Source organism: Fopius arisanus, unplaced genomic scaffold (genome assembly GCF_000806365.1).
Source record: "Fopius arisanus strain USDA-PBARC FA_bdor unplaced genomic scaffold, ASM80636v1 scaffold00071, whole genome shotgun sequence".
Lineage (NCBI taxonomy): Eukaryota > Metazoa > Arthropoda > Insecta > Hymenoptera > Braconidae > Fopius > Fopius arisanus.
This window is the reverse complement of record NW_011887810.1, coordinates 410,118-436,107: the sequence shown is the minus strand read 5'-3', so window position 1 is coordinate 436,107 and position 25,990 is coordinate 410,118. Positions and strand designations below refer to the sequence as shown.

At 34.7% G+C, this 25,990-nt stretch overlaps 2 protein-coding genes across 5 annotated transcripts in view; both read left to right on the top strand.

Moving 5' to 3' along the window:
* The first annotated feature begins 3,343 nt into the window (after window positions 1–3,343).
* Window positions 3,344–5,825, top strand: LOC105269612 (leucine-rich repeat-containing protein 58). 2 transcript variants are annotated; one of them, XM_011310000.1, is made up of 4 exons: window positions 3,344–3,487; window positions 4,177–4,879; window positions 5,288–5,477; window positions 5,557–5,825. In XM_011310000.1, exons 2-4 carry the CDS (start codon window positions 4,190–4,192, stop codon window positions 5,721–5,723), a joined length of 1,047 nt encoding a protein of 348 aa, XP_011308302.1. In that variant the 5' UTR covers window positions 3,344–3,487; window positions 4,177–4,189; the 3' UTR covers window positions 5,724–5,825. The 2 variants fall into 2 exon arrangements, with proteins under 2 accessions (XP_011308302.1, XP_011308303.1); XM_011310001.1 differs by having other exon boundaries at window positions 4,157–4,879.
* Window positions 5,826–7,858: 2,033 nt separating this feature from the next.
* The window catches only part of sdt (stardust), a 33,264-nt gene continuing 15,132 nt past the window's right edge, over window positions 7,859–25,990 (top strand). For 2 of the 3 annotated variants that reach the window (XM_011309998.1, XM_011309996.1), the window contains exons 1-8: window positions 7,859–8,712; window positions 10,698–10,810; window positions 11,155–11,212; window positions 15,401–15,461; window positions 15,530–15,611; window positions 16,944–17,032; window positions 17,914–18,055; window positions 18,124–18,314. In XM_011309998.1, coding sequence (XP_011308300.1) covers window positions 8,649–8,712; window positions 10,698–10,810; window positions 11,155–11,212; window positions 15,401–15,461; window positions 15,530–15,611; window positions 16,944–17,032; window positions 17,914–18,055; window positions 18,124–18,314 — 800 coding nt within the window. In that variant the 5' untranslated portion in view covers window positions 7,859–8,648. The remainder of the gene's footprint in view (window positions 8,713–10,697; window positions 10,811–11,154; window positions 11,213–15,400; window positions 15,462–15,529; window positions 15,612–16,943; window positions 17,033–17,913; window positions 18,056–18,123; window positions 18,315–25,990) is intronic. The other variant, XM_011309997.1, reaches the window with a different exon arrangement.

Sequence of the window (25,990 nt, the reverse complement as noted above, 5' to 3'; positions counted from 1 at the left end):
CTCGGTTCCGAATTAGGTCCGCTCTTCATTTTTGAAACTGGGCATAAAAGCGCGGGGCGGCCATACTGTAATTCTTATCCCTCCCCTCATTATTCGCCAAACAAACGTTCCAAAACCAATTGGAAATACGACATAAATAAAGCCTGCGCTCCACCTGGCGGGAGCGAAATAATGAGAGTTTATGTTAACATAAAACGCGCAGAATTCCTCCCCAGGTATTCCCCACGATAATAAAAAAAAAATTTCAATTTACCGTGTGAGTGGACGAGAGGTCACACTTGTCCACCAAGTGGTTATGATGAAAAAAATAAAATCAGTTAGAGTCGAGAGATGTGAGCAATGCCCCATTGAACCGAATAAATAAAACGCCGAACCGCCAACTTGTGTTATCAACAGACACATATAGGACTTCTCCCTCTCTTTAATATCGTTGCTGGTGAAACCTCTTCTCTTGCGATCTCTATTTATTAATTACACAAGTCATGATCGAAAATTTCAAATTCAAATGAGTTCTGAAGTCAAATTAGCCGCCTAAGGCGGCCGAACCAATGAGGAATAAGCGTGACAGACTTTGAAGATATCGATGGTCTCGATGTTTGTTCTTTTTCACTTCGTTCGGTTAGAATGCTCACTTTCGGCGTATGTAGGCAGAAAAATCGTATTCAACCCTCGGGAGGAAACACAGACAAGCATTCCCCACGTGCAAAATTACCACCCGAGCCGAAGGCGAGGACTTATCTACTCTTCCTACCTAGGGGAGAAATATACTATTTTTATTTAAAAAAAGAAATTCTAGGAGGATTTACTCAAGGGATGCTATTATTTTAGAAATAATACAATCTCATAAATTCATTTATTAAAAATAATAATTTGTAATAATGTTCAACACTAATTACAGAGTTCTTTAACAAACTTCTTGCAGCAGACATGATAATTGCCACAAATAAGATATCAGATTTTTGAAAACAATCTTTCCTCCGTAAAGATCGTATTAAGGAGTTTGTTATGATATATTAGGGGGTAAGAAGACATGCCGATTTAATGAAAATTTTATATTAGGTACTCGCATAGATTTGAAAATGATGTGCAAAATTTCAGGGGATTTGCGAACACCGTTCATTAATAATGATTGTTTATGTCCCAGCAGGAGTAAAGAGAGCGATCCTAACTTCTCTTTGATCGATTCGATCGCACTTTTCATCCCTTGGGGCATAAAGTAGTATATGCACCACGGTCGAAAAGTGTCTTCTCCTGGGGGTGCATAATATACTATTTTATAATCGATCTTTAACCTATGGCCTTATGGGAATCCACAAAACCTCAGTGAAGAAACACAAAAATGATCGCAGAGCAATGAAACTTCGGGTATTGATAAATAATACCCTTGCCGACAAACGGTATATTTTTTCCAGTCGCTTAAATGAATAACTTACGTTAAATACTAGAAATCGAATCGAAATTAACAGTTAATCACAATTTTTGCGCGCACAACTGAAATCTACGACAACGTTTCATAAAACCATCAGTGTAGGGAGGAGATCGCGTTGAACTCAAATATGACTGATATTCGGAATCACATGAATTCTTTCAGGTTTTCGAGATGTTACATGAATTTAATAATAAACACAATGGTCAGCAAATAAACGATCATCATATTTGGAAAAAAATATGATCAAGTAGTTTCTCTCCACCAGGGCATGATTTTGGAGCACGCGTAAGTGAGGTTAAGTAGCGGATAATGTTTAAAAACAATTAATGTGGTCAATACCGGAAAAATAATCTGTATCTCTAATTGTTAGCATACACTGATCATCAGCAATTCACTTTTAGTCCCAAGTTTTTTACTTTTCATTTTTATTGTTGAAGTAGTAATATGAGCAAAGCGAAAGTAAAGAATAGTGTGTGTCATAATGAGCCAATGTGTGTCACTTGTGCCAACTTGTGTCACAGAAATTTTCTACTGAGCGACGTTGCCGCTATTACCCAACCAATATTAATTTTTTAAAATATTTTTAATTATTTATATATTCGACTCTTTAACGAAATTTATCTATCGCTATCAAAAAATTATAACATAAGGGATATAATGACTCTGAGAAGTCGGCTTCTTATAGCATTTAAAAATTTTACTCTTTCATGTTCAGGGATTGGAACACTTACGAAAATCCTACCATCCCCTTGCCACTCACCGCTACGGTATTGGAAGTAACTCCTTAAATGCTAAGCCAAACTCCGAAGATGATCCATCATGAGGATCGTGAGTTTGGCAGCTTTGGCCATTTGTCCTCCACTTAGATGAAATTTCAGCGCAATCTCTGTTTGCCATGCTGTCACCAGTAATTTGGTGAATGGAAGGGGATGCCTAGACTCTGGGGAAAAAATACACTTCTCCAAGCCATTTTTGCAGAAGTATCTCTCTCATAAAAATCAAAAATAGCAATGAAATTTAATTATAAAGTAACGGACTAGAAAAAAGTGAAATAGCCACTCGGAGATTGAACAGTCTCCGAGCGGTCCGTGAAACCGTCTCTAGTGGAAACGGTCACACCGTATATTTTTTACAGAGGTTAACCTTAAAATGTATTTTATCCCCACCGATACTCCACTGAACACAGAGAGTCAGAGTCAATAACTATTTCGTGGGGAGACAACCTCTGAGACTTTTCTTGACGATTCGAAGATTATGGATTATTGACTATTAAATTACGCAGAATATCGAGTTTCTCGGATAATGCGGCCACTAACTGATCGTCTGGGTTCAACACGTGTTGCCGATGTTTCAGGGACGGAGGTGCACCCTGGGGAACCCCACGTCACCCCGCAAATATTCAAAAAATTCATTAAACAAAAATTACTCGCCAAAAACAATCGGTTTCCTCGTTTTTTTAATTCTCCCCACTTCTGCCACTCCGTGGAATCCTCTCCTACCCCTGAATTATAAATCAATCATTATCAAATTATCAAAAATAATTATAGATTATTGAATTATCATGAATAATTATGGATTATTGAATTATCATAAATAATTATATATTATCATTGTCACAGATAATTATAGAATAATCATTTCAGCAACTGATGATCTCCATTTTCTTCAATCTTTGATCCCAATTATTTTTTTAAAAGGTTGTCTATCGTTTCTGATTGTTTATCCTAGTGGTGATTTTGTTGATATATTATTACGAATATTTTACAGTGGATGTCAGGAACTTTTTCATTGAAATGAATTCCGAGAAATCAATCGATCGATGGATACACCACTGCGGAGAGATCATTGGTAAAAAAAAGTACTGATAAGAGACGTTATAAAACCGACGAATACCGATTCGCTCTCTTAAAAACTCAATACTCTACAGATCGTGTTCTTTGTTTTCACATTCAGATGGGGGCAGTCCGAGGAATCGAAGAGGAATTCTGTTGATAAGTGAATCTTCATCGGAATTATGTGCGTCTGACAAGAGGAAGAGAAAAAAAATAAGAGGAACAGGTGAGTGAACAGATTGTAGAGGATTTACTCCTGATTCGACTCCTGATGAGAGTGAAATTTTCATTGCTTAAAAAATTTATCCATTCCATTTTTATGAATTTAGTGTCTAATAAAAACTCCAAAGAAAATTACTTAAACTAGGAAAATAATAATAATGACGTTATTGATGTTAATAATATAATAATTAAATAAAATGTTTACCCTAAACACTCATTTCAGCTTCAATTATTTTTTGCGAATTAATTGAGATGTCGTAATTGAAATTTTCCTCGAAAACTTATCTATTAGCTTATCTATGAGCTATTGAAATAATGATATTTTTACCGTTCTATTATTCTCATTCTTAATCTCTAAACACAAGGTCTTGAAATTAATTTTTAGAGTGGCGATTTGATTGATTGTGCTGCCGAATTTTTCAGAGATTATTACGAAATCGTTTATTTTTTATAGATTACATTTTTTAGAGGAGAACTGAATTGACGTTCTAATGACTAAATACATTACATAATTTTCGGAATAATTAAAAAAGAATTTATTATATTTGTAAATTTAATTCAACTAAAAATTAACTTCAATGTTTTTTTTACTACAAATCTCCTCGAAAAAATTAAAAAACGAAAATCTAGAGATTTCTCCCAAATTTATCACTCCTAACTTGTGTTCCCATAGTTTTCAAATTCCTGCTTCAGACAAGTCTTAGCCATGGAGAATTACACATCGGACTCGAGTGACTCTGACTCCTACGTGAAAACCCTGGACCTCTCGTACCTGATGCTGGATGCAGACCTGCTGGGCCAGCACCTAGTATCAACGAAGGACGTTGAGAACATCGAGACACTGCTACTAAACCACAACCGAATAAACTCAGTCCCCCACACCCTCTCAATATTCAAGCACTTGCACACCCTGGACCTATCCAACTGCAACCTGACACGCCTCCCCGACTGCATGGGGGAATCACCCTTGAGGTGTCTTATCGCCAAAAACAATAGCCTCACCAACGACTCGTTACCAAAGACCTTCGACAATGTCCTCAACCTCAGGGAACTCAATCTCAGTGGAAACAGGCTCACCGATTTTCCTGATCAGGTGTTGGAGCTGTTGGAGCTAAAGTACCTCTATCTCGGGGGAAACATGATCAGCGAGATCAGAAAGGAGATATGGAAGATGCAGAAGCTTCAGGTGCTGTCCATGGGTGGAAACAGGTTGACCGAGGTACCAAGCACTGTGGGAAGACTGACTGCCCTTCAAGGACTTATCCTCTGTGATAATATGTTAGAGAGCTTGCCCTCCACTGTCGCTAATCTCAAGAACCTCAAATCACTGCTTCTCCATCAGAACAGACTCAGAACACTCCCAACGGAGATTATCACACTTAGAGGGCTCACTGAGGTAAATATTAATAAATTAAAAGGATAAAACTTAACTGTTCGCACCACCTGCAAAACTTCGTGAGCCATTAAATAATGAAAAAGCAAAAAAAAAGGTCCATTTTTTTACATCAATTTCATCAATGATTTGCCAAAAAATTAAAAAAACGTGAACTTTGATTATCGATCGGTGAAGAACATCCTTATTAAACATACTTATTATTATCAATTTCCTGCAGCAAGTCAATAAATGATGTGTCATCACACGATGAGAGCAAATGGATAATGAATTTATGGAAAAATACCTGTCGATATTGATTTCTCAGTATTTTTGAAACATTCATTATAAAAAAACCGATAAAGATACAGACGTAAAAATCGGGAAATAAATGGAAGACTGTTTTAATGACTTAATGATTATTTCCACTAGCTTTCCCTCCGGGACAACCCTCTGGTCGTCCGATTCGTTTCCGATATGACACACAATCCCCCCTCATTACTGGAAATCGCAGCGAGAATAATAAAAACTTTGAATATAAGCTACGACGAGATTGGACTACCCAAAACTCTGATTGATTATCTCAATTGTGGTCATCGGTGTGTCAATCCCAAGTGTCAAGGTAATGGAAAAAATTCAAATATTGCTTTATCTCTTTTTTTTTCTTCAAGTGGAAAATTTTATTTTGACGCTTATTTCAGGGGTTTTCTTCGACAATCGAGTCGAGCACATCAAATTTGTGGATTTCTGTGGTAAATATCGACTCCCATTGTTGCAATATTTGTGTAGCAGCAAATGTATTGGACCACGTGATGGAGATGAGGAAGTTGTCAGTGGTGCAATGATAAGAAAAGTACTTCTCGGTTAAATAAATCGGGATTACGTCTCCGATGGGTGATACTAGATAGAATTTTGTAAGGATTTTTTCTCTTTTTTGAAAATAAAAAATAGTATTCTGTAAACATTTCAATTCAAGATTCAACTCAATTGAGCAACAATTATAAATTATTTGATAATTATTACCAATTATTTCTCCCAATTCTAGTTAACAAAATAAATTAGCCGAATTATCTTGGGATAATTTTTTTTATTATACTAAATATTTTTCGAATATTTTGTCTCTTAGCTATACATATCTGAGACAAAAAACTGTTGAATCGTGTTAACCACTGATTGAAATTGACAAATTGAATTGTGTTATCCATCGAGTAAAATATGTTTTCTCATTTTTTGAATATTAACTTCGTCTCCTGGTGCAATTCTATTGGCTGAAATTTGAATGAAAAAATAATCCCCCGAATACAACTCAATCTTCGAAATTAATCACATATTTTCCTCTCGGTTTCCTGCAAATAGACGAGTTTGTCAAACTTTCCAGAAGAATCAGTCGCCTCCACGCTCGTGATTTTTTAACCTGAAAAACTTGATACGTATATTTGTTTACAACGAACTATCAGGAAATATCCGATGATTTGGAAGCTCTCATGGTATTATGAGTGAAAATAATTCGAATTATTTGTGAAAATGAAAATTGGAAATTGCCGCGCAAATCCACGAGTTCCTATTGGACAGTAGAACTTCAGTGCACTCACGTTACTCCCAAGCCCTGGGAATAATGGACACCATCAATACAGAGATGAACTCCATTCACTATTGTTTTTAATTTTAAATTAAACTCGGAGACAATTGCCTTCGATTTCCCACGTTTAATGGAGTTTGACCCAAATGCAGAGTGAATAGTCAACAGCTGACAATGTGGGAGTTATACGTCATTATCCAGATATTCTTTTTTAGTTGTTATCGGGTGGCAAGGGGGAAGCTGTCACAATAAATGACGCCGATGATATTGGTCATATCTGGGACATGGGAGAGGAAAAGTGGGTCTGAGTGACTCGATCCTCAATATTGATCTCGTACTTTCACGCCAACTGGCGCTGCATTCAACCCCTCGTTGCTATTTGATGGAATGAATCATTTATTCCTTCGGATATCCCCTGCCTCCTGGAGATAAACCATCTGAAAAACAGACCTCTTTCTAAATTACGTACCAATCATGAATAATTTACGAAATTTTAATCCCCCTATTTAATCGTACTGACAAAAGTACTTGGGTTCTAGCTATTTTTATAAACATAAGCATTCTGGCTTTGTTTAAGGTTTTTTAAAGGTTTTTTTAATTAACCTTTTTCACAAATCTTTAGGAAAATAGCAGGACGTCTTGAGAAATGTCTGGATATATTCATTTATTATTGAATTAATTGAGGATGATTGAATTATTTTGTTGAAGTCATTAAAGTGATTTTTTTGGGATGCTTTTATGCTTAATTTTGTTATTTTCGTGGGGTTTTAATGTTTTTTTTTTTGTAATTATTGCGAATCCTTTGGATTGACAACGGATCAAATTACAATTAATTCATCATATCCCACAAAAATTCCTGAAGAATTCATCAGTTCGTCACCAAAATTGTCGATTAAAATTATGGCTCCCCTTAAAATTTCATATAAATACTGATAAAATTAATTAGCTCCAACTTAAATTTCAAAATCAAAATCAAAATAATTAAACAAGTCTCGATTTAGACTCGTGACGAACACTCCCCGAATATAAAATGACAGAAATCCAATTTCAAACATTTCATAAAATCTTCAAAATAAACTGAAATAACCCAATGAAATAATGAAATAATCCAAAAACTCTAGAGATGAATAATCAGCAAACTCTCCATGGATCCATTGAATAAAACCTTTGTCATTCCCAATTTCCTCCCATTTTGCTGCAAAATTAATTTTATAAAATGAACCAACGACAGGTTTTTATAAAAAAAAAATTGCCCCGCGTGATGTTTCGATTTCACCCTGAGAGTATCGTACGTCACGCACCCACTGCACAGGGGGCGATCCTCGGAGATAAAAGTTCCCCCAGTGGAAATACGCAGACGCATCCCCACGAGTACAACCCCCCGATCCTCACAACCCCCAGTGTTGGGTTGGTACCTACCGGCGGTGGTCGACAAGATACCGATGTTCGTCGGCTATTCCCGTTAAAAGGGCGTTCGCGTCCACATTAATCCGCGATTTACCCCAGAGAGTGAAAAATAAATAATAACTTGTGGACCATAATACCTCAGAGTGATGCCCGATTGGGAAAAACTATGAATTTCCCCGTAGACGGGATCCACCGAAGTCGTGAACATCAACGTGACAATTTCATAATTTCCACCCCATAAAGCGGCATGATGGGGCCCAATCGCGGGCCCCGTATCCCCACCATCGAGTGACGAGAGATTTGTCCGGCACTTCCCCGATTTGAGTGAATTATGGGGTGGTAATGGTGGAAATAATGGTGTTTTTGGGAAATCGCGACTCCTCGCGGATTGTGTTTGCGCGCGCGCCGATATCCTGTGGTCGTTATGCCCTCGGGGTCAGTGTGATAAGTGACTCATTATTTCATACCCAATGTACTATCTAAACAGGAGAATGAGGAGTAGTTGATGAAGAGTTTTTTTTTTCCTTCGATTGTGAGGATTTTTTTTTCTCTCTGATTGGGGATGCTGGGGCGATCGATCGTGATGTGTCACTGATAGCTGTGATAATGGTCCCTCGGTCGTGATGATGATGCTCGTGGGATTTTTCACTCGATTGGACTAACATGACAATTTATCAGTTACTCTTCCAATGATTATACATCGTGCCAATAATTTTTATCGGATTTTTTTATCCTCGGATTAGTGTGGGTCAAGGGAATTAACGGCTGTGAGATTTTTCTGTTGCTGGCAATTTTCTGGGGGCAATCATGGTCGACCTTGGGGGATACATTATCATTCTTATGAATGATAATGGCAAGATCAAACTTTACGGTAAGTCGTAGACAATTTTTTGGCAAATTTTTCGGGGGAAAAATCGCGTGGAAAATCAATGGGAAAAGATTTGGAATCTTTTGCTCAATCATTTTTTCCCTTCCAATTATTCATGCGTTCTTCATATTTATGTACATTATTTACATATTGTTTTTCATACACATTAGGACATAAATCTTCTTTTGTTGGTGGTGGAGAAAATTATTCATTTCGTAGAAATTAACATCTTTGGGGGGAATTCATTTTTAAGATAATAGCGAAATTGTAAGAAATTAATAAATAGAAAAATTGATATTGTAATTTATTTAAATGGACAAGAGAAAATTGCTGTGTGAAGGTGGAATTTTTATGGGGAATGGAATATTGAGTGGAAATTTGAGGAATAAATAAATATTACTGGGGTATTTTAGGGTTGACGGCATTATTTGCTCAATGCTTTGGAGAAAATAGAGAGTAACGTGATATTTGATTCTTGGGAGCATATGTATTCAACAGGTTGATGGAATATATTGATAATACTGGGGGCGATTGAAATCTTGCATATTTCGAGGGACGAACTGAATTTTTGGATCTTTTAGGAATTCGGAGAGGGAAGGGTAAATTACTCTTTAATTTATACCTAAAAAATATAAAATAGAACTCGTCATATAAAATTTAAAGGTTAACGTGAAAATTCAATTGAATTGTCAATTTTAGAATCGATTTTTCCGATTTTGACAAATTGAAAAATTCAATATTTTTATTTTTAATAGAATTGAGTGTAATTTAATTTTTTTTTATTATTCCACCTGTCGTTTTCAAACAACAAACTTTTAATTTTCTTGAGTTTTGACAACCATTTTTGGATAATTGATGTTAATTAATAATTAATTAGTTAACTAAACGTTAATTATCACTGAATTGTATAGTACAATCTCCTCTTAATACTTAAATTAAATTTTCATTAACATTAACATTAACATTAAAATCATTAAACAATAGAAAGTAATGAACTAATGGAAATAACAATGACTTGTTAAAAAATTCATGAGAATATTTACGTGGGTGTCGCAAAGCGATATTAATGATAAATAATAATAAATAATTAGAGAATTAAATTTGAGCTCGGAATTTCCTTAAAGTGAAATAAATTTTATTGAATCTAAAATCTCATTTTTTAACCGCAACACTTTTTCTTCTAATTTCATAAAACTATTTATCTGTATGCAATAAAACACTAGACTGCAATCACTAGAGGCAAACTATTATATAACTTCCCAGAAATTCCTTCGCGATAGTAAAAATCATTACCACAATTGTAACATCATAAAAAATAATACCGGAGGCTCTTTTCTGTCAGACTTCAGCCACAAATTCAATTCATCACAAATACTTAAAGATTCTTTCATTTCCCTTGGGCACAAAAACTACAAAAGACTGTTACATAATTCCGCATAAATTATTTTCACATAGCACAAATCGTAATTACAATTGCAGCGCTATAAAAATGTGAAATTAATGGCCAAAACTAGTCCAGAAAGCAATTAACGTAAATATTTCTTGAATGAAGATAAAAACCAGAAAATACTGGAAAAAAATTGGAATTCCACTGGAAATCTGAATTTTGTGAAAAGAGAACTGAAATTAGAGAATAATTAGATCTCTTTATGTATTAAATTAACTTCAAACTATGATTAAAAATATTTATCCGTGAATAAATAAACAAATAAAAAATTCAATGATGAATTTACGTGAATTGTTGTGATTCCTAGCCTTTTAATGTTAATTAAATTGATTTTCATATTCCAATTAAATTGAGTTGATAAATAATTAATTAACCAAATTTTCTGTTGATTTTTTTGCTTATAATTGCGGGAAATTTGAATTTTTTCAAGTATATTACAAATTCTACGTGTTAATTCTGAGGAATTGAATGAAAAAGATAATCATATCTCACTTACTATCGAATTAATTGCGTACTAATAACATTAATTGTTTAATTTCAGGATCCTCAGCAGATAACGCTGATTATCCGGAACTGGGGGATGAAATTTTGGAAGTCAACGGCCGCACATTGGACAATGCAACTGATTCCGAAGTCAGTCAGCACATTCTCCAGGTACATCGAAAAAAATAAAAACAAAGCCTCTCCCATTACACCGCGATAAAAACGCATGTGCCAAAGTAAACGATAACTCCAAATTTCTAACGAAAAAAAAATTAATATTCTCACCTCCAGCAAAAAATCCCTTAAACAATCGTAACTATTTTTTCTCTGGAATACATGAGTTTTCACTAGATTCAAATTTTCAATCAAGTTTTCTGATATGAAGAAACATAATTAACTCGGAGGTTTTCAAATTAATGAATTATTTCTGGGAGGAAGAAATACTCTGGGTAAAAGTGGAGAGGACAATTAAAATTTTCCAAAAACTAACGCGCATTTGTTTTCTAAATTTGCAGTGCATCAAATCAGGGACCATAAGTCTGCAGGTGACACGTCGCACAGGCAACAAAATCAGTGAGTGAATGATAAATTCTCTGATCATAATAGGAAAAATACCAGTCGATATCTTCATTCACAAATCATTTAATTTCTCGAATATAATTTCCTATTTCCCTGTTATTTCCCTGTTAAGTGTAAATATTTATATCCAACAACTTACGCCTAATTAATGCAATAAGTAATTTTTCTTCCCATTGCAAAACCAAATTTTCCTTCTATTGGAACTCAAATCACTTTCTTTGCACTTTCCATCAGTCAAAAAACTCACTCATTAAATCACCACAAGAAAATCTATTCAACATATATGCAATTAGACATTTGATATTGATATATTTACTCGAAATATGGAGAAAACCCAGAGAATTGAAAATTCAGTGATTTGAATGAATTAATACCAGAAATTTTGAAGAGTAAAAAAAAAACCGAGACTTTATTCAAACGTGGCGATGACTCGTGGCGACTCGTGTATTTCCGCCAGTAGTTCCACCATCGCCAGGTAAATATTTCCCCCTGCGATAGGTCTCAGGTGAGCAAGAAGGGGACAAAGAGGAGGAAATGGTGTTTAAAATGCGGAAGACGAGGACAAAAGCATGAGCAACTATGGAGTCGTTGGGTTGAACCGGCGGGAATGCAACCTTCGTTCCTTTCCTGGTCTCAGTGACTCCGCGATCATTGGCACGAGCTCTCGCGATTTATCCATTGATTAATCGATTGATTAACCAATACACCACCTCCATCGAGTGATCGAGGATCAAACTCGAGGATAAAAAGATCAATAGCTCACCAGCAAACGGGAGATTGTGCTTAATATCATCATCACAAAATGGAATATCAATCGATAATTATTCCCCGGAATATCCACTAACAGGTGAATTCATCATCGACAGCCATATGGAATTTACAATCATCACTCGTCATCACTTTTTTTTTATCACCTTTTCAATTCGCATATGTGTGTCAATCGGATGTAGCTGCGGTAATTAGTCTCTGGAGAGTTCTTCATTTTTATTTTTCCTACTAGGGAAAATATCCCAGTAATATTGTTTTTTTTTTTTGGCAAATTGGAAATTGCTGAGCACTCTCTTGCTAAAAGCTATTTTCGATGGTTACTCGAGACCACGAGTGGAGTGCATTTTGTTGAGTGTCATTTTCATTTGTTCTTCAGCAACAATTCCGGGGGAAATGTTTACCTCGTGCTTTCTTTTTTATTTTTTGGGGATTTTTTTTTTATTGCACCGGGATGACTTTTCACGATTAATCGGGGGACTGAATATGAAGTTATAGTGAGTGTCGAGTTCGAAAGTGAAGGTATAAAGGATTTTAACGAGGTCAGTTGTACATGTCACAGATGCAATAACGAGTGTTTTCGTGCGTGATGATTCACTCGGGAATTCGGCAATTTGAGTGATCGAAATTGTCCCGAGATTTCGATGTTTTTTTTTTTGCGAGATAAGGAGAACGATTTATTGATCGATTTATCGTGGGATTTATCGATTGAAAGAATGTATAGGGAGAACTTTCGTGGCGGAAATTGAAAGAAGATATTCGGATGAAAAAAAATCGAGGGTTTTCATGAGAAATCGATAGTTTTTTGGGAGAATCGATAATTCAGAAAATTTGGAAATTTTAGTGACGAATTTATCAGTTTTCGTGGGATATTCTCGGTTAGTGATTAATTAAGTTGATAAATTAAATTGAGACATGTCAATTGTCGATTTCAATGGTTTTATTCATTTAAATTACTTTACAAATTATTATAAAAACTTATTAAATATTCAAGGAATTCTCGATTGTTGATTTCCTTAATATTAAAAGTTCTTTAAAATACGGAAATGTGGAAAACCGTAATTTTCCTGATAAACAAAAAAAAATATAATGAACGGTTTTAGTTGAAATTGCATTGAATTTCAATAAAAAAATTGAAGTGACATTGTGGCTGAAATTTGGACATTTTCATGTTTTTGATAATGTATGATAAATTGTGGAAAATTTGAGGATGAGGCGATTCTCTGGCGTGAAAGTGGCAAATATTTCTGTACATTAACTTCAAAGTTGTTGTTGAGGGTTTGTCCGTGCGAGAAGAGTTCTGTACAGTTAGAAAACAGGTTTAGCGTGGACTTTCGTTGTATATGATATCGTGATGGTCGGTAAAAAAGCTGTGGGTATTGTCATTACAATTTTCAGTACAGTCTGAAATAATTGATTGACTCGTTCCCATTCGAGTTATGATGAATAACAGTATAAATAACTGAATCCGATACCTCTGGTGTTTGTGGATGGCACTTTGTTCTGGTGGAACGAGTTATCGGCATTGTCTATTGACAGTTTTGGCATTCAATGTTGTTGGCAGGATGACAGATCGAGAATATACTCCATTTGCACTGACGCCTCATTGCACTTGATAAGGAAAATGACAACTGGAAAATTGTTTCTCGCTTTTCCGGAAATCTCAGGGATTTTCAACAAAGTTTTACGAAATTGAAAAAATCTACTTCTAATTTCAAGCAGATTTCACCAATCCGTTCTGACCTTTTAATTAATTAATTCATGATTTCGAGAAAGTGTGCTTTTTCAATAACGAGATTTTGTAGACTGGTCACCTATCAAAATAATATGACTCAAAATAGTACCTCAAAATATTACAACAAAAATATTACAACTGAAAATATTATCGCTTCAAAATATTGCAGCTAAAAATATTTCAACAAAACACACATTATTTCGAGGCATTACAATAACAAGGAAAAAAGCATAATAAATTCTCAGGCAGTACTTAGTATGGTACGCAAAATATATCGATTTCTTAACGTACACTAAGGTAATCCCCAGCTCGCTCAAGAAAATCACAACAATCCACTACAATTAGGGATATTGCTTAAGAAATAATCGGGGGCAACTATATTTTGACAGTACAATACTTGTGCACAGTAAATAATTTATATCATAATCCTTCAATTGATAATTAAAAAGAAAATAATATAATGATATCGCGGAATATCTCGACTTGTAATATTTTGAGGGGTAATATTAATATGGAATAAAATTTAATCTTTCTGTTTCTGTCTTATCTTTCTGTTTCAAGTAGATCTCACCGAATTTCAAAGAGTTTCAAGTAAATAACATGAAAATTATAATCTAATTAATTTACCAGAATAAAAAGATCTTTTTATTGAATAATAAAATGAAAATAAAAATTTTTAATCAATTCATTAGATTCAAATAAACGAAACAACCATTAACACTTAATTAATTCTCAATTTTCTAAAAATTCCTGAATACCTGAAAAAAATGGAATAATAAAAATTGCAGATTAATTCTCTCACCATTAATTACCCCCATTAATGATCGTCCAGTTATGCAATGACGTCTTGTTAATTAGCGCTGAATCTCAGTGATTGTAAATTTTTTCTTGCGGAAACTATGATGGTGCTCATTACATAGACGTTCCTGACGCCCCCATGATAGATCTCCACCCTGATTCACTCCTAAATAGTCTGATACGATGAGTGCACATGGTTTCCTTAATGATATTCCTCCAATGGAATCGATACAGGGGAAAATGTCGCTGACGTACGTTGAACCAACTGGTGGAGTCTCATCGTCGTCTCGTGTTATTTTTTCCTATCTCCTGACATTTTTTTCTTTCTTTTACATCGCCACCAGAGCCGCCGGCATCCAAATATAAAACCCAACTCTCCCTTGTCCAAAAGCTCGAGATGATACATTTGGTGTTGGGTGAAGTCGAGTGTCTGCGATTATTCCGTGAATTTTTTGCCATTGGAATATGGCTGGTGGCAATGGAGATGATCTCAGGACAACCTGTTATCAAATTATTCTCTCGAAATTGTTGTGCTGGTGCAAATCCGATGATTGGGGCTCCAGTATTGTTGGTGATCTTGGAGATGATCCTCCTAGTGGGAATTATAATTGTCCCAGCTGGTATTTACAGCTGGATGATATCAAATATATTGATGATGATGATGATGATGATGATGATGGAGGAGGAGGAGAAGGAGAAGGAGAAAAGGGTATTTTGTTGTTAAAAATAAAGTGTTGATTTATTTAATTCATTGAATCAGTCCCAAGGGGAGGGCCACATAGTCTGGATTAAATAAAGTGCGATAAATATTTGGATTGTGCTAATTGATTTGACGATAAATACTCATCATTTCTATTATTAATCACTTTTTGACCTGTCGGCAGAAGAATTGGACGGGCCAAATGCAGAGAGAATACGAGATGCCTGGGTAATTGCACTTGAGAGGTAAGTGCCACTTAACATTTGCAAAAATAAAGTAATTTCATATCACAAAGGACGGAAAATCATTGCAGGGGTGCTCGAGAGAGACTGCAGAAATTGCCGGGACTGAAGAAAATTCAACCGAGGGATATTCAGGCGATACTCCATCAACAGGTAAAAGCCAGGAGTTTGAATAATTCGATAAATGCATTCGTGTCAGATCTGGAAATGAGGTTCCACTGTACATTATTCAAATATTTGATTACCCCAGTAGATAGAGTGGTGGAATGATGTGTTTTTCAGAAGTTGAACGATAAAAATTCATTTTTTAGACCAGAAATCCAATTCGGCAATTTCTGATTAGTTATCGAGGAGTATTTGTACTATTTCGGGTGTTGATTGGAATATTCATGAGTTATTATTGACTCAAGACTCCGAGAATAATTTGTTTGAACGAAATGGAGAATTTTATTTATCGACTAAATATCGAAACATGATTTGTTTCAATTCAATTCTTTCATATTTGCAATTCTATTTATGTGAGGTAAATGGCTCTTCATAAAAAGAATAACTGATAAATCTTTCATAATTTTAAAACATTGAAATTCATAATATTAATTAAAATAATAAAAATATTTTAAATAAGAAAATTCAATTTCAATCGCTATTCTATTTTTCACAATTGAAGTCCAAAATTTAAATAGAAAAACGGAATGAACACACCTCTGATGTTATAAAGGATCAATACTATTTCTCTTTAGCTTCTCGCAAATTTTCCTTTGAATGCAGATGATTTTACACAACCAAGGACTTCATAGCACGATAACTTATCTCTAGATCTGTAATTGCACTCTACTCGATCCTTCTCCTTTGTACAAACTAAAATGCATTCCACTTGAACAGTTACCTAACGACAGCACATGAATCTTTTATGCATGCCAACAATTAATCTGTCATCTCAGTTTCTTCCTCGAACATTTTAAAAGCAGTACAGGATTGAAGAGTATTTTTAGCAATCCCACCGACACTCACATTTCTCATCAACAGAGAAAAAAAAGTTTTCATTTTCAAGGACTCGCCTGTAATTTTCGATTATTGATCCCATATTTTTGGGATTCTGAATCTTAACTTACATTAAATCCCCGAAAATTCGGGATTTCCTCATTGAAAAATAGAGAAATAAAAAAAAATAGATTTTCATTTTTCACAATAATTTTAACAGAAACATTAAAATTCAATTCAAATTTATTGACTTTTCCTCTTTAATGCAAGAGCTTGGTTGTAATTATCAGAATGAGTCAAAAATTATTAATATGATTGTTATGAGTTATTTATCCTCAATTAAAAATTATCGTTACAATGAAAAGAGAATACTTTTACTAAATTTTTTATTGGTGATTAATTTTAGGATATGTCGGTCGTTAAATGGACTTTTTGTTTCTCTGTATTTAACCGATTCTTCACGGAAAATTGATTAACAATATTGGGGCTATTTGGGATGTACAGATAAACGAGGGCTCAGCCTCTACGAGTACGGGTGAAACCCCTGAAAAAGACGTGACCAACAGCCACATCACTGTTACTTTGGCAGATGGGTAAATAATATCCATTTATTATGGATTTCCGGATATTCAAGTACTTGATTACCAAATTTTTACCAAGCGAGAATTAATTTCCTGTAAACGCCTCAATTGATTTTTCTAATTAAATTTAAATCTATTATCAAAAAAATGAAAAAGTACTTGGAAATCCTTGATAGTTCCCTTTTGGAATGACGTAGCATTCGTTGCAAGTAGTTTTTTGGTAATTTAAAGGGATCAGAAGAATAATCCTTTGTATCATGAACTAATTAGTAATTACATATTTTACTTTGATAACAAATCTCCCGGGGTCATCCATTGGTTCAAAGATGTTATAATCATGCGATTTTTTCTCTTACAAGTTTCCCTGGAATATCATTAAGAACTCTCTAGAGGTGGAAAATTACAGAAACTCGCGAGAAACTTTGCGGTAGAAATTTTCAGCAAAAAAAGAAATATCGATTTCTGAAAGATAGTTTAAAAGATTTGTTCATTCTGTAGAGACAGATGAATCAAAGTGAGAAATGTTTAAAGGTGAGAAATAATTTAAATATATATCCAAAAATGTGAGGCGGTGGGCGCACTTAACTACCGCCATTTTGGTGGAGACCCTCTCTGTTTTTGAGATGTCATCTCCACCTCGCATTTTTAAACACGTGTCGAAATTATTCAGCTCCTTCATATTACTGCCAGCTTGGTTTATACTATTCCTCGGAAATGAACAAATCTTTTGAGCTATTCTGTCAATTATTAAAAAATTTTAATTATTATGATAATCATTCTGAGAAAATTGCACGATTTTACAAATTGTGGATTCATTGCGTCGGATGATCTCGAGGATAATTTCCGGAATATACCGTTGAACCTTAGGGTAATATTCTTCTCAATTTCCGTAGTCAACCAGGAAATCGTAATATTCCGGTGAAGCTGAGCAACGGGACAGTGCCGAAGGGTCTCGTTAAGGACGAAGTAGAATCGAAAGACCGCCGCGAGACATTGGAAAAGCAGAAGAGCTATCCCGAAGAGCAGAAGCTCCTGGTAAATATTCAGATAAAATTTAAAGAGCAAGTCAATTTCACTGATGAATTAATTTCCGGTCTCTTCAGCCGAGAGTGAACGCAAACAGAATCAATGAGCGCAGAGCTAGCAGTCCGTTTCAGAATGGCAGAACTGAGGTGCTAATTGGCGAACCTGAGGGCGGACCAAGGTCACCCAGAGGCTCTACTTCATCAGCCATCAATGATGGAAATCTCCTGAATCTTCCTAGAGAAATCGACAATCCAGAAGCTATTTACAGGTAAGTCAAAAATTCTGTTTCACGACCACTCTATCATTTTAGGTCAGAATCATGACCTGGCGGTTATAGGATTATTTAAGCCACTTTGTGCTGGTACATTTAGGATGGAAATATAATTACATGTACGGGTTCAGACAGGGAGAAATTCACCAAAAAATTACGGAGTGAACGCAATATTCTTTCTAGAATTTTGCATAATTTTTATGTAGCTACAGAAAAAAATTCTGTGACGAAAGGAATCTTTAATTTTTATAAAGCTTCTAAATTAAAAAAAAAAAAGTATTCTAGAAATCTTTTTGCAATTTTTTTAAACAGATTTTCTCTCTCTTTAAAAAAAAGTTGTTTTAATTATTGAAACCATTAGTTTTTTTTTTCAATTCCAAAATATGGATTTCTTTGTGACCTACACTGACCACTGGCTAATAAGATAAATAACAGATCATGGTGATGGGTTTTGAGGTAGCACTTGGTTCTGTCGTCAAAAGGTGGCGCAGGAAACACCTGTGGGTGTCTTTTTCTCATGAAAAAAGAATAAAACGAATGGAAAATAATTACTTGGAATAGGACACGAATAGAATTGTAGAATAACTTAGCAGTCCCACTTCATTTGCATATTTGAAGAAATTCGTCTTGAAATATATTTTTTTCTTGTGGGTTTTCCCCCCTCGTAATTTCGTCGTGAAAGGGTCACTACCCCCTAACGAGAATTTTTCCCTCGAAAAATAAATTGAAGTTGAGGTGAAGAGTTTGTGCCAATTAGAGCCGGAAATATAGTCACTCATTCTACTCAAAGAATAGATCATCGCGCCCTCCCACCCACAGGGTCGTTACTAAAATCCTCGGGGTCAATCCCCGACTGGACCTCCACTGAGGTCTAACCTCGTGGTTTATGTAGTCGTATGAAAAATGAGGGGGTCGATGTGGTACATAATGATGTTGTTTGAAGTTGCTCGAGGCCATCGGCGTAAGTCCCTTCAGAGAGAAAATTCATCTCTTGACATTCCGATTTATTCATGAGAAGCTCGTCGCACAGCGGCGAAGAATGCCGTGTTTACGCTCGAAACGAATGTGTAGAAGATTTTCTACGAGTTATTTCCCTTTGAAAGGTTTCGACACGAAAAAAAAATGATCGATGCGCAGCGAAAATTTTGAATAGTGAATTCTCAATCAAGGAAGCATAAAAATACCTAAAACAGCGTTTAAAAGATTTGTTCATTCCATAGGGAGAGAATGCAAAGAGTCCAGGATAATTTGAAAATAATAAATCATTTTTATAATTGTTTAAAAATGCGAGGTGGAATTGCTGCCATTTTATCAGCTTCTCGCGGCAGCGGGAGGGGGTGTTTCGAACAAGATGGCCGCATCCATAACTTGTATACAAATGACTTGCATTTCTTATATTTACAAATTATCAATGAATTAATTAATTACAATTGTAGATTCCATTCCGTGTATTCATGTTTTTATTAATTATGGGTTGAACAATTTCATTGATTTTCTGGTGGAGTTTGGAATTTTCAAGCAATTCGCTGGGGAAAATGTCGAGTGAACGTTCACAAGATGCATTCACAAGATACATGAGACTCAGGGGCGTTTCTGCATAGAATGCTGATGTTACGAGTGCAGCGTGAGAGTAATTCACTCACTGATGCGTAGCCTCGGTAAAAAAATGGAGGAAATAGTCCATGGTCATGGTACCAGGGCTTCGCACAGTAGAATATTGCTATCATGCCGAGTGTAAATACTTGACATTGATCCACCCAATTCTCATTCTCAAAGCTTGTTCAACGTTCAATGTATCTATCAAGTTACAATGTCGATCCAGTGTCACCGTATCATTTAACGCCTTGGGATAATGTATTTCCAGTGTGAAGTTCATGTAATTGTAATGGAATAAAGAGGGGCAGAGAAATAATTTTGAACACAGTGGATTTAATACGTTAATTTCAGTTTATTAGAAATAGCACGAGGAAGAAATGTCTGTTCACTACAACCTGCCACAGCAGACTAAAAGTGATCAACGAGACCAAAAAAAAAATCGTTATAATGTGACAAAGGATCCCCAGTCCCTTTGCCACATGACGCCATGGCTTCTGTTTATGTCTACTGATAATACTATATATATATACTAAAAATAGGGATAATTTTTCAGGAAAAATTGAGACTCTGACATCCGGTCAAAGTTCAACAATTTTTACGGCATACGAAAAACAGCGGTTTTTTCGTCTTTTCCTCACACTATCGCAGAAACGATGGCCTGCTAAGAAATAAAACTCCGTATTGAAGTAGACTAATAGTCAATCTAATGAATGAGAGTAGTCCTATAGCCATGCGATTTTTTTTTCGCCAAGATACATGCCTCCAATGTTTGCGGACTCTACATATGAAAAGGATAGTAGTCCCAACATCTCTCTCTATGTTGATACATTTTTGAAACCATAGACTCATAGGAATCAATTCGTAGAAGACTGAGGCTATATTCCCACAAATTGTTATCATAAATTTTTCCGCAATTTTCCATTGAAAAAAAACGCCCAATCAATAAACCATAATTCCATAAAATATGGAGTTTCTCCTATTAATGAATAAATGAATATCTACGTAATTACAAAAGATCCCGGAAATTCTACTGAGAAATTTACTGTATTTCCCAATTTTTTGATTATCATCTTAAAGATACAAATAGAAGATTACGGATTCAGTTTATATCCAGGTGGTTTCCACTATTTTTACTTTAATTAATTAATTCACGGTTGATTTAAATTAATATTTTTTCAAAAATCCTTCCAACAGTTGCCAGACAAAATGAAAACCTCACTGCTTTCTATCAGTTTCTAATTTCTAAGTCTATGGTTTATTCTCCAAAAATAGCGCAAACCTGTGATTATTATAAAATATTAAATTCATTTCAACCATCACCTCCCCTGTTTCTTGTATTTTCTGGCTTTTCACTGGAAATCTGGCTTATCAGTCTCGGGTGACAAATCCTCCAAAAATTTCCAGAATTTTTCAAATATTCCTGTTCTCAGCACCTGATACGGACCTTTTAAAGCCCCTCTCTCACCTTCAGGAAGACAGGTATTACGTGTGAATGTAGTTGTAAGGGTCTAGGGTTTGTTCCCCTCCAGGCAGTATCACCTGCCTCAAAAAAACCGAAGGGGAATAAAAACATGCACCTGACAGCCGGAAAGGACCCATTCTGCTTTCCCCTTCGTCAACATCACACATGACTCATGATTCGATTGATAAATTCTCGCCACGTGGGCACTCATCCAAGTTGTTTACATCGAATTCTTGTCATCAATACCTTAAATCTCCCTGAAATCCATAAAGACAAAAATTACACAAAGTTGGAAGAAATTGCTGGATTCCTTCTCTAAAATTACAGGTGTAACGAAATTGTTAATTAAATTTTTAATTTGAAAAGATCTGAAGGCAAAGTATATAGTTATAAAATACATCATGTATAAAATGCATAATTATTTTATAATAATAATTATTATTATACAATAATAGAAGTTTTTTTAGATTAACATATATATACCTATATATTATTGTTAAATAATATGAAATTATATATATGTTTAGGGGAAAGGCGGAGTCATGGATGCATATTTGAGTAATTAACACGGAATTTTAATTCTGTATACTAAATTTAATTGATAAACACTTAAACAATGATAAACATCCGATTTCTAGTACGTTAAGGATGTTTTGCTGGTATTTTGTTATTTTTCCTGTTTTTCTGAGATTTATTGAAAACTATCGATTGAATTGGGATATGAAACTATGGCGTTTGTCCGTTCCATCATGATTGACTCTTGCATGAAGTTTCATCCCGATACACTAATTTGTGTAACTTTTCACTAAAATTTATTAAAAAATCAATAAATTTTAGTGAAAAGTTATAAAAATTGGTGTATCGGGATGAAACTTTGTGAGAGGATAAATCATGATGTAACGGACAAACACTATATTTTCATATCCCAATCCGATCGATAGTTTTCAATAAATCTCAGAAAAATAGAAAAAGTAACAAAATACCAGCAGAACATCTTTAAAGACTATTTGCACGTAGCACGTAGGATTATTTTTTATAGTCTCGACGATTCAATTCGGGACTATTGGAAAAAAATGGTGATAGGGAGGCCCATTAGACGCAAATTAATGACGCAAATTAATAAATTAATTAACCCACCTCTCCCCTATTTTGAAAATTGGCAGAATTTTATGTTAATATTAATGAATTAGAAGCGGTAAATTCGGAAAATTGTGGAAAATTTTGGAAAATTTTAGCTTCTGTCCTAAACCCAGTACAACTTTCTTGGTATTGACATTTGATAGAGTTATCTTCGAGGAGTGAAACATCTAAAAATAGAATTGTAATAAAATCTCTCATTACCCGGTGAAACCCCAGGCAAATGAAGTCAGAGGCAATGAGTACACGAGGCTCTTGATAAGCATTTTGATATCAGGTGCTAACCCATTGTGATAAAACGACATTCCGGGGCACCAGTTCTCATTTCTCCTCTTCAATACTCACGCCTATCTCGATATAAGTACACGGATATCAATTTAGATCAGTGATTACTCTCAAATATTTCGTTGTCGTGAAAATTCATATTTTTCCTGTGAAATTCCATGTTATTTTTTGACGTGCTGAAGTTGTGGATTTTTCAATTGAATATCTTAAATTTTTCTCTTGAGTAAAATTTCATTAAAAAATCATTTCATCATTGAAAATTCCAAATTTATTTAAATAATTGAGATGCATTGGCAATTAACTCACACGCTCACTAAAATTCAAGAGTTAATGCTGTCAGAATGACCTCTGAGTCACAGATCATAAAAGCCATCTTGTCAGGAAAAATAAATTTTAATATTTAAAACGATTAAATTATTTCTAAACAGGATAAAATCGAATAACAATAATAGCTGATAATCCATAACATTAATAACAATAATCGATCTTTTTCTAAAAAATAAATAGTGAAATAGTGACCATAAGAGGATGAATTGCTGCGTCAATTGCACAACTCGTTACTGGAATGCAGTTGTTGAATGTTTATCGACAATTCCCAAATTTAGGTAATCTCCAGAATATGCCCAAATTATACCCAAATTGTGCCCAAAACAGGCCCAAATAGTGCCTAAAATAGGTCCAAAATATGTCCCAAAATAGATTTACTGAATGAGAAAGCTAAAACATCTCGAGAGAGAAAAGTTTATTTACATCTCGCCTTCCGCAAATAGTCTTTCTCGAATATTTATTCATATTAGTTATTATTAGTCGATCGATCGAATAAGGTCAATCGATCGATCCCTCTATTTCGAGTCCCATCTGACCTTTTTCCCGGGAAACTCAATATCTCATTTAAGACGACATCCGAAACCGAATTTCCCGATCAATTGAGAATAACTGGAATTTATGGTACATCTCATAAAGCATAAAACTTTTGGCGAAGGTATCCGTTGTGAAATCATGGGTTTTCAGTGTAAAGTTGTTTAGTTTGCTCCCTGAATTGGGCCCTTTTGTCCTGTCGGCGGTCTTCCCTGGGACCTCCAGTTGGAAAGGCCCCAAAATCGCCCCTTTTCCACGAAATGCCGACGATTTCAAAACTCAATGGGAATTCGTTTCTTCCATCTTTTAGGACTTTTTTCCTCCCACGATTGGGAAAATGAGGAATCGTTTCCCAGACAAAATTGTTATATTATTATTGTTGTTTCCTCCACTCCTAAAACTATCACAAATTAATATTTTTCAGAATGTTGGAAAAATCATTATCAATGCAATTGCATTTATTGCAAACTAGGACAATTTTTTCTGGTAACGATTCGTGAGAAATCATTTGAGTAATCGTATAGATCGTGATTCGTGAAAATTGCCACATCGGTACTATTTAGAAATAATTGTGTCAGTTCCAGCTTGATGAATGAACTTTTCTTTGAAAAAAGTTGATTTGAAAACATGTCAATGCCCCTTCCAAGGAAATATTTCAATGCCAAGGTCATAATGTGAAAGTAAAACTGAAAATTACGTCGAAAACGTAAGAAAAGGCAGTGAATGGGGAATCCTAGGCAGATGTTCGAGTATTAAATAGAAAAGAAATATATTGTACTTGATTAAAATATATTAATATACCCATGTGAAGTACACCATGTATATTGAGATAAAGTATAAAATACACTAGATCCAGATACAGCTATTTTTCTCCGTATATTTTGAGTCTAATATAATTTATACTTTATATCAATATATTAATATATTAATATATTCATTCAAAGTATACCGTGTATATTCTCCCCAAAAAGATCACTCTCCTATAAGAATGTAAATGGAGGAAAAAATCGGACACCTCTTTAATTCTTTTGTTATCCTGTTAAAATTTGAATAAAACGGCAGTTTTATTACAGGATAACCGAATAATTGAGGACTTACTCGATTATTTCCCGTATTAATTGGTACATCCTTATAGCACATCGGAAATTTCAAGCCAATAAGAGTTTGATAACAAGATCTCAGAATATGTAAGGTGTCATCCGCCATTTTATCGACCGTCTTTTACACAATTAAAATGGCGGAAAAATAAAGTAGATTTTAAATTCGATTATATTATGATTGATTCTCGCCGCTAAAGCGCAAATTCTCCATGAACGAACGCAACACCACAGGTCTGGGATTTAATATTTGAATAAAGTATAAAATTCACTAGATCCAGACATATTTTTCTCCGTATATTTTGAGTCTAGCATTCATTTGAAGCGTAACATCTATATCTAGATCACATATCAAATATATTAGATCAAATGAAAATTAGAATCAAATATGATATGGCACAGAAAAAAAATAAATACTTGAAACAAGTATACTTTATACTTTAATCAAGTATTTTCTTATTCGTTAATATTCAATTAATATCGATGAACAGTTGATTTCCCCGCGATTCTAATAACAATTATGAGTATATTAGGATCGTGTTTAAAGTATACTTTAAAGTATACCCAAATATATTATTATACTTATTTCGAGTATAAGCGATATACTTGAATCAAATATAAAATATAAATAATTCATTTATTTTGGAGTATTAATTTTTTATGGTGTGTCTTAGATGGTATATATTATATATTAAATTAAAGCACATACATTTGGGCGTGTATGTGTTACTGTATTAGTACTCTGGGAATGCGTGTGGAATTTGGAGTGAAGTATAGTGAAATGTCGGTGGAGGTAGTTTGAGGGGTTTCGCGAAACCCGATGCGCCCCGCCTCAATGTACATGCTACATGAGCTACCAACACTCGTGCAATTCAACCAATATGTTTATGGTTATTGCAGTGTCTTCGTCATGTGTGACTTTGCTGTCTTGAGAATCCGGTGGCGTCTTACCAGACCATTCTCACGCTATACCCGGGGATATTATACCCTGGGAGGGAGTCCGTTGAGACCTTTTACCTTGGGATAGTCCTCACACATCCTCATCCCTCAGTTCCACTACCACTACCTGCCACTCAACTTCCTCCTTTAACAAACCCTTTTTTATTTCTCGTATCCTACCTTTTTTTATCATTACACTTGATATTTTGAGTCTAATCAATTCTTCGTCGCCATTTCGTGAAATTACTACTGAATTTTATTTATTGCCAAGATTTTTCCTTCCACTGAAATTTTTCCCC

What these genes read in the sequence shown, in the direction of transcription:
- LOC105269612 (XM_011310000.1), top strand. Translation starts at nt 4,190, where the DNA reads ATGGAGAATTACACATCGGACTCGAGTGACTCTGACTCCTACGTGAAA. An exon ending in CACTTAGAGGGCTCACTGAG is followed by an intron (nt 4,880 to 5,287) that starts GTAAATATTAAT and finishes TATTTCCACTAG; the next exon opens with CTTTCCCTCCGGGACAACCC. An exon ending in TGTCAATCCCAAGTGTCAAG is followed by an intron (nt 5,478 to 5,556) that starts GTAATGGAAAAA and finishes CGCTTATTTCAG; the next exon opens with GGGTTTTCTTCGACAATCGA.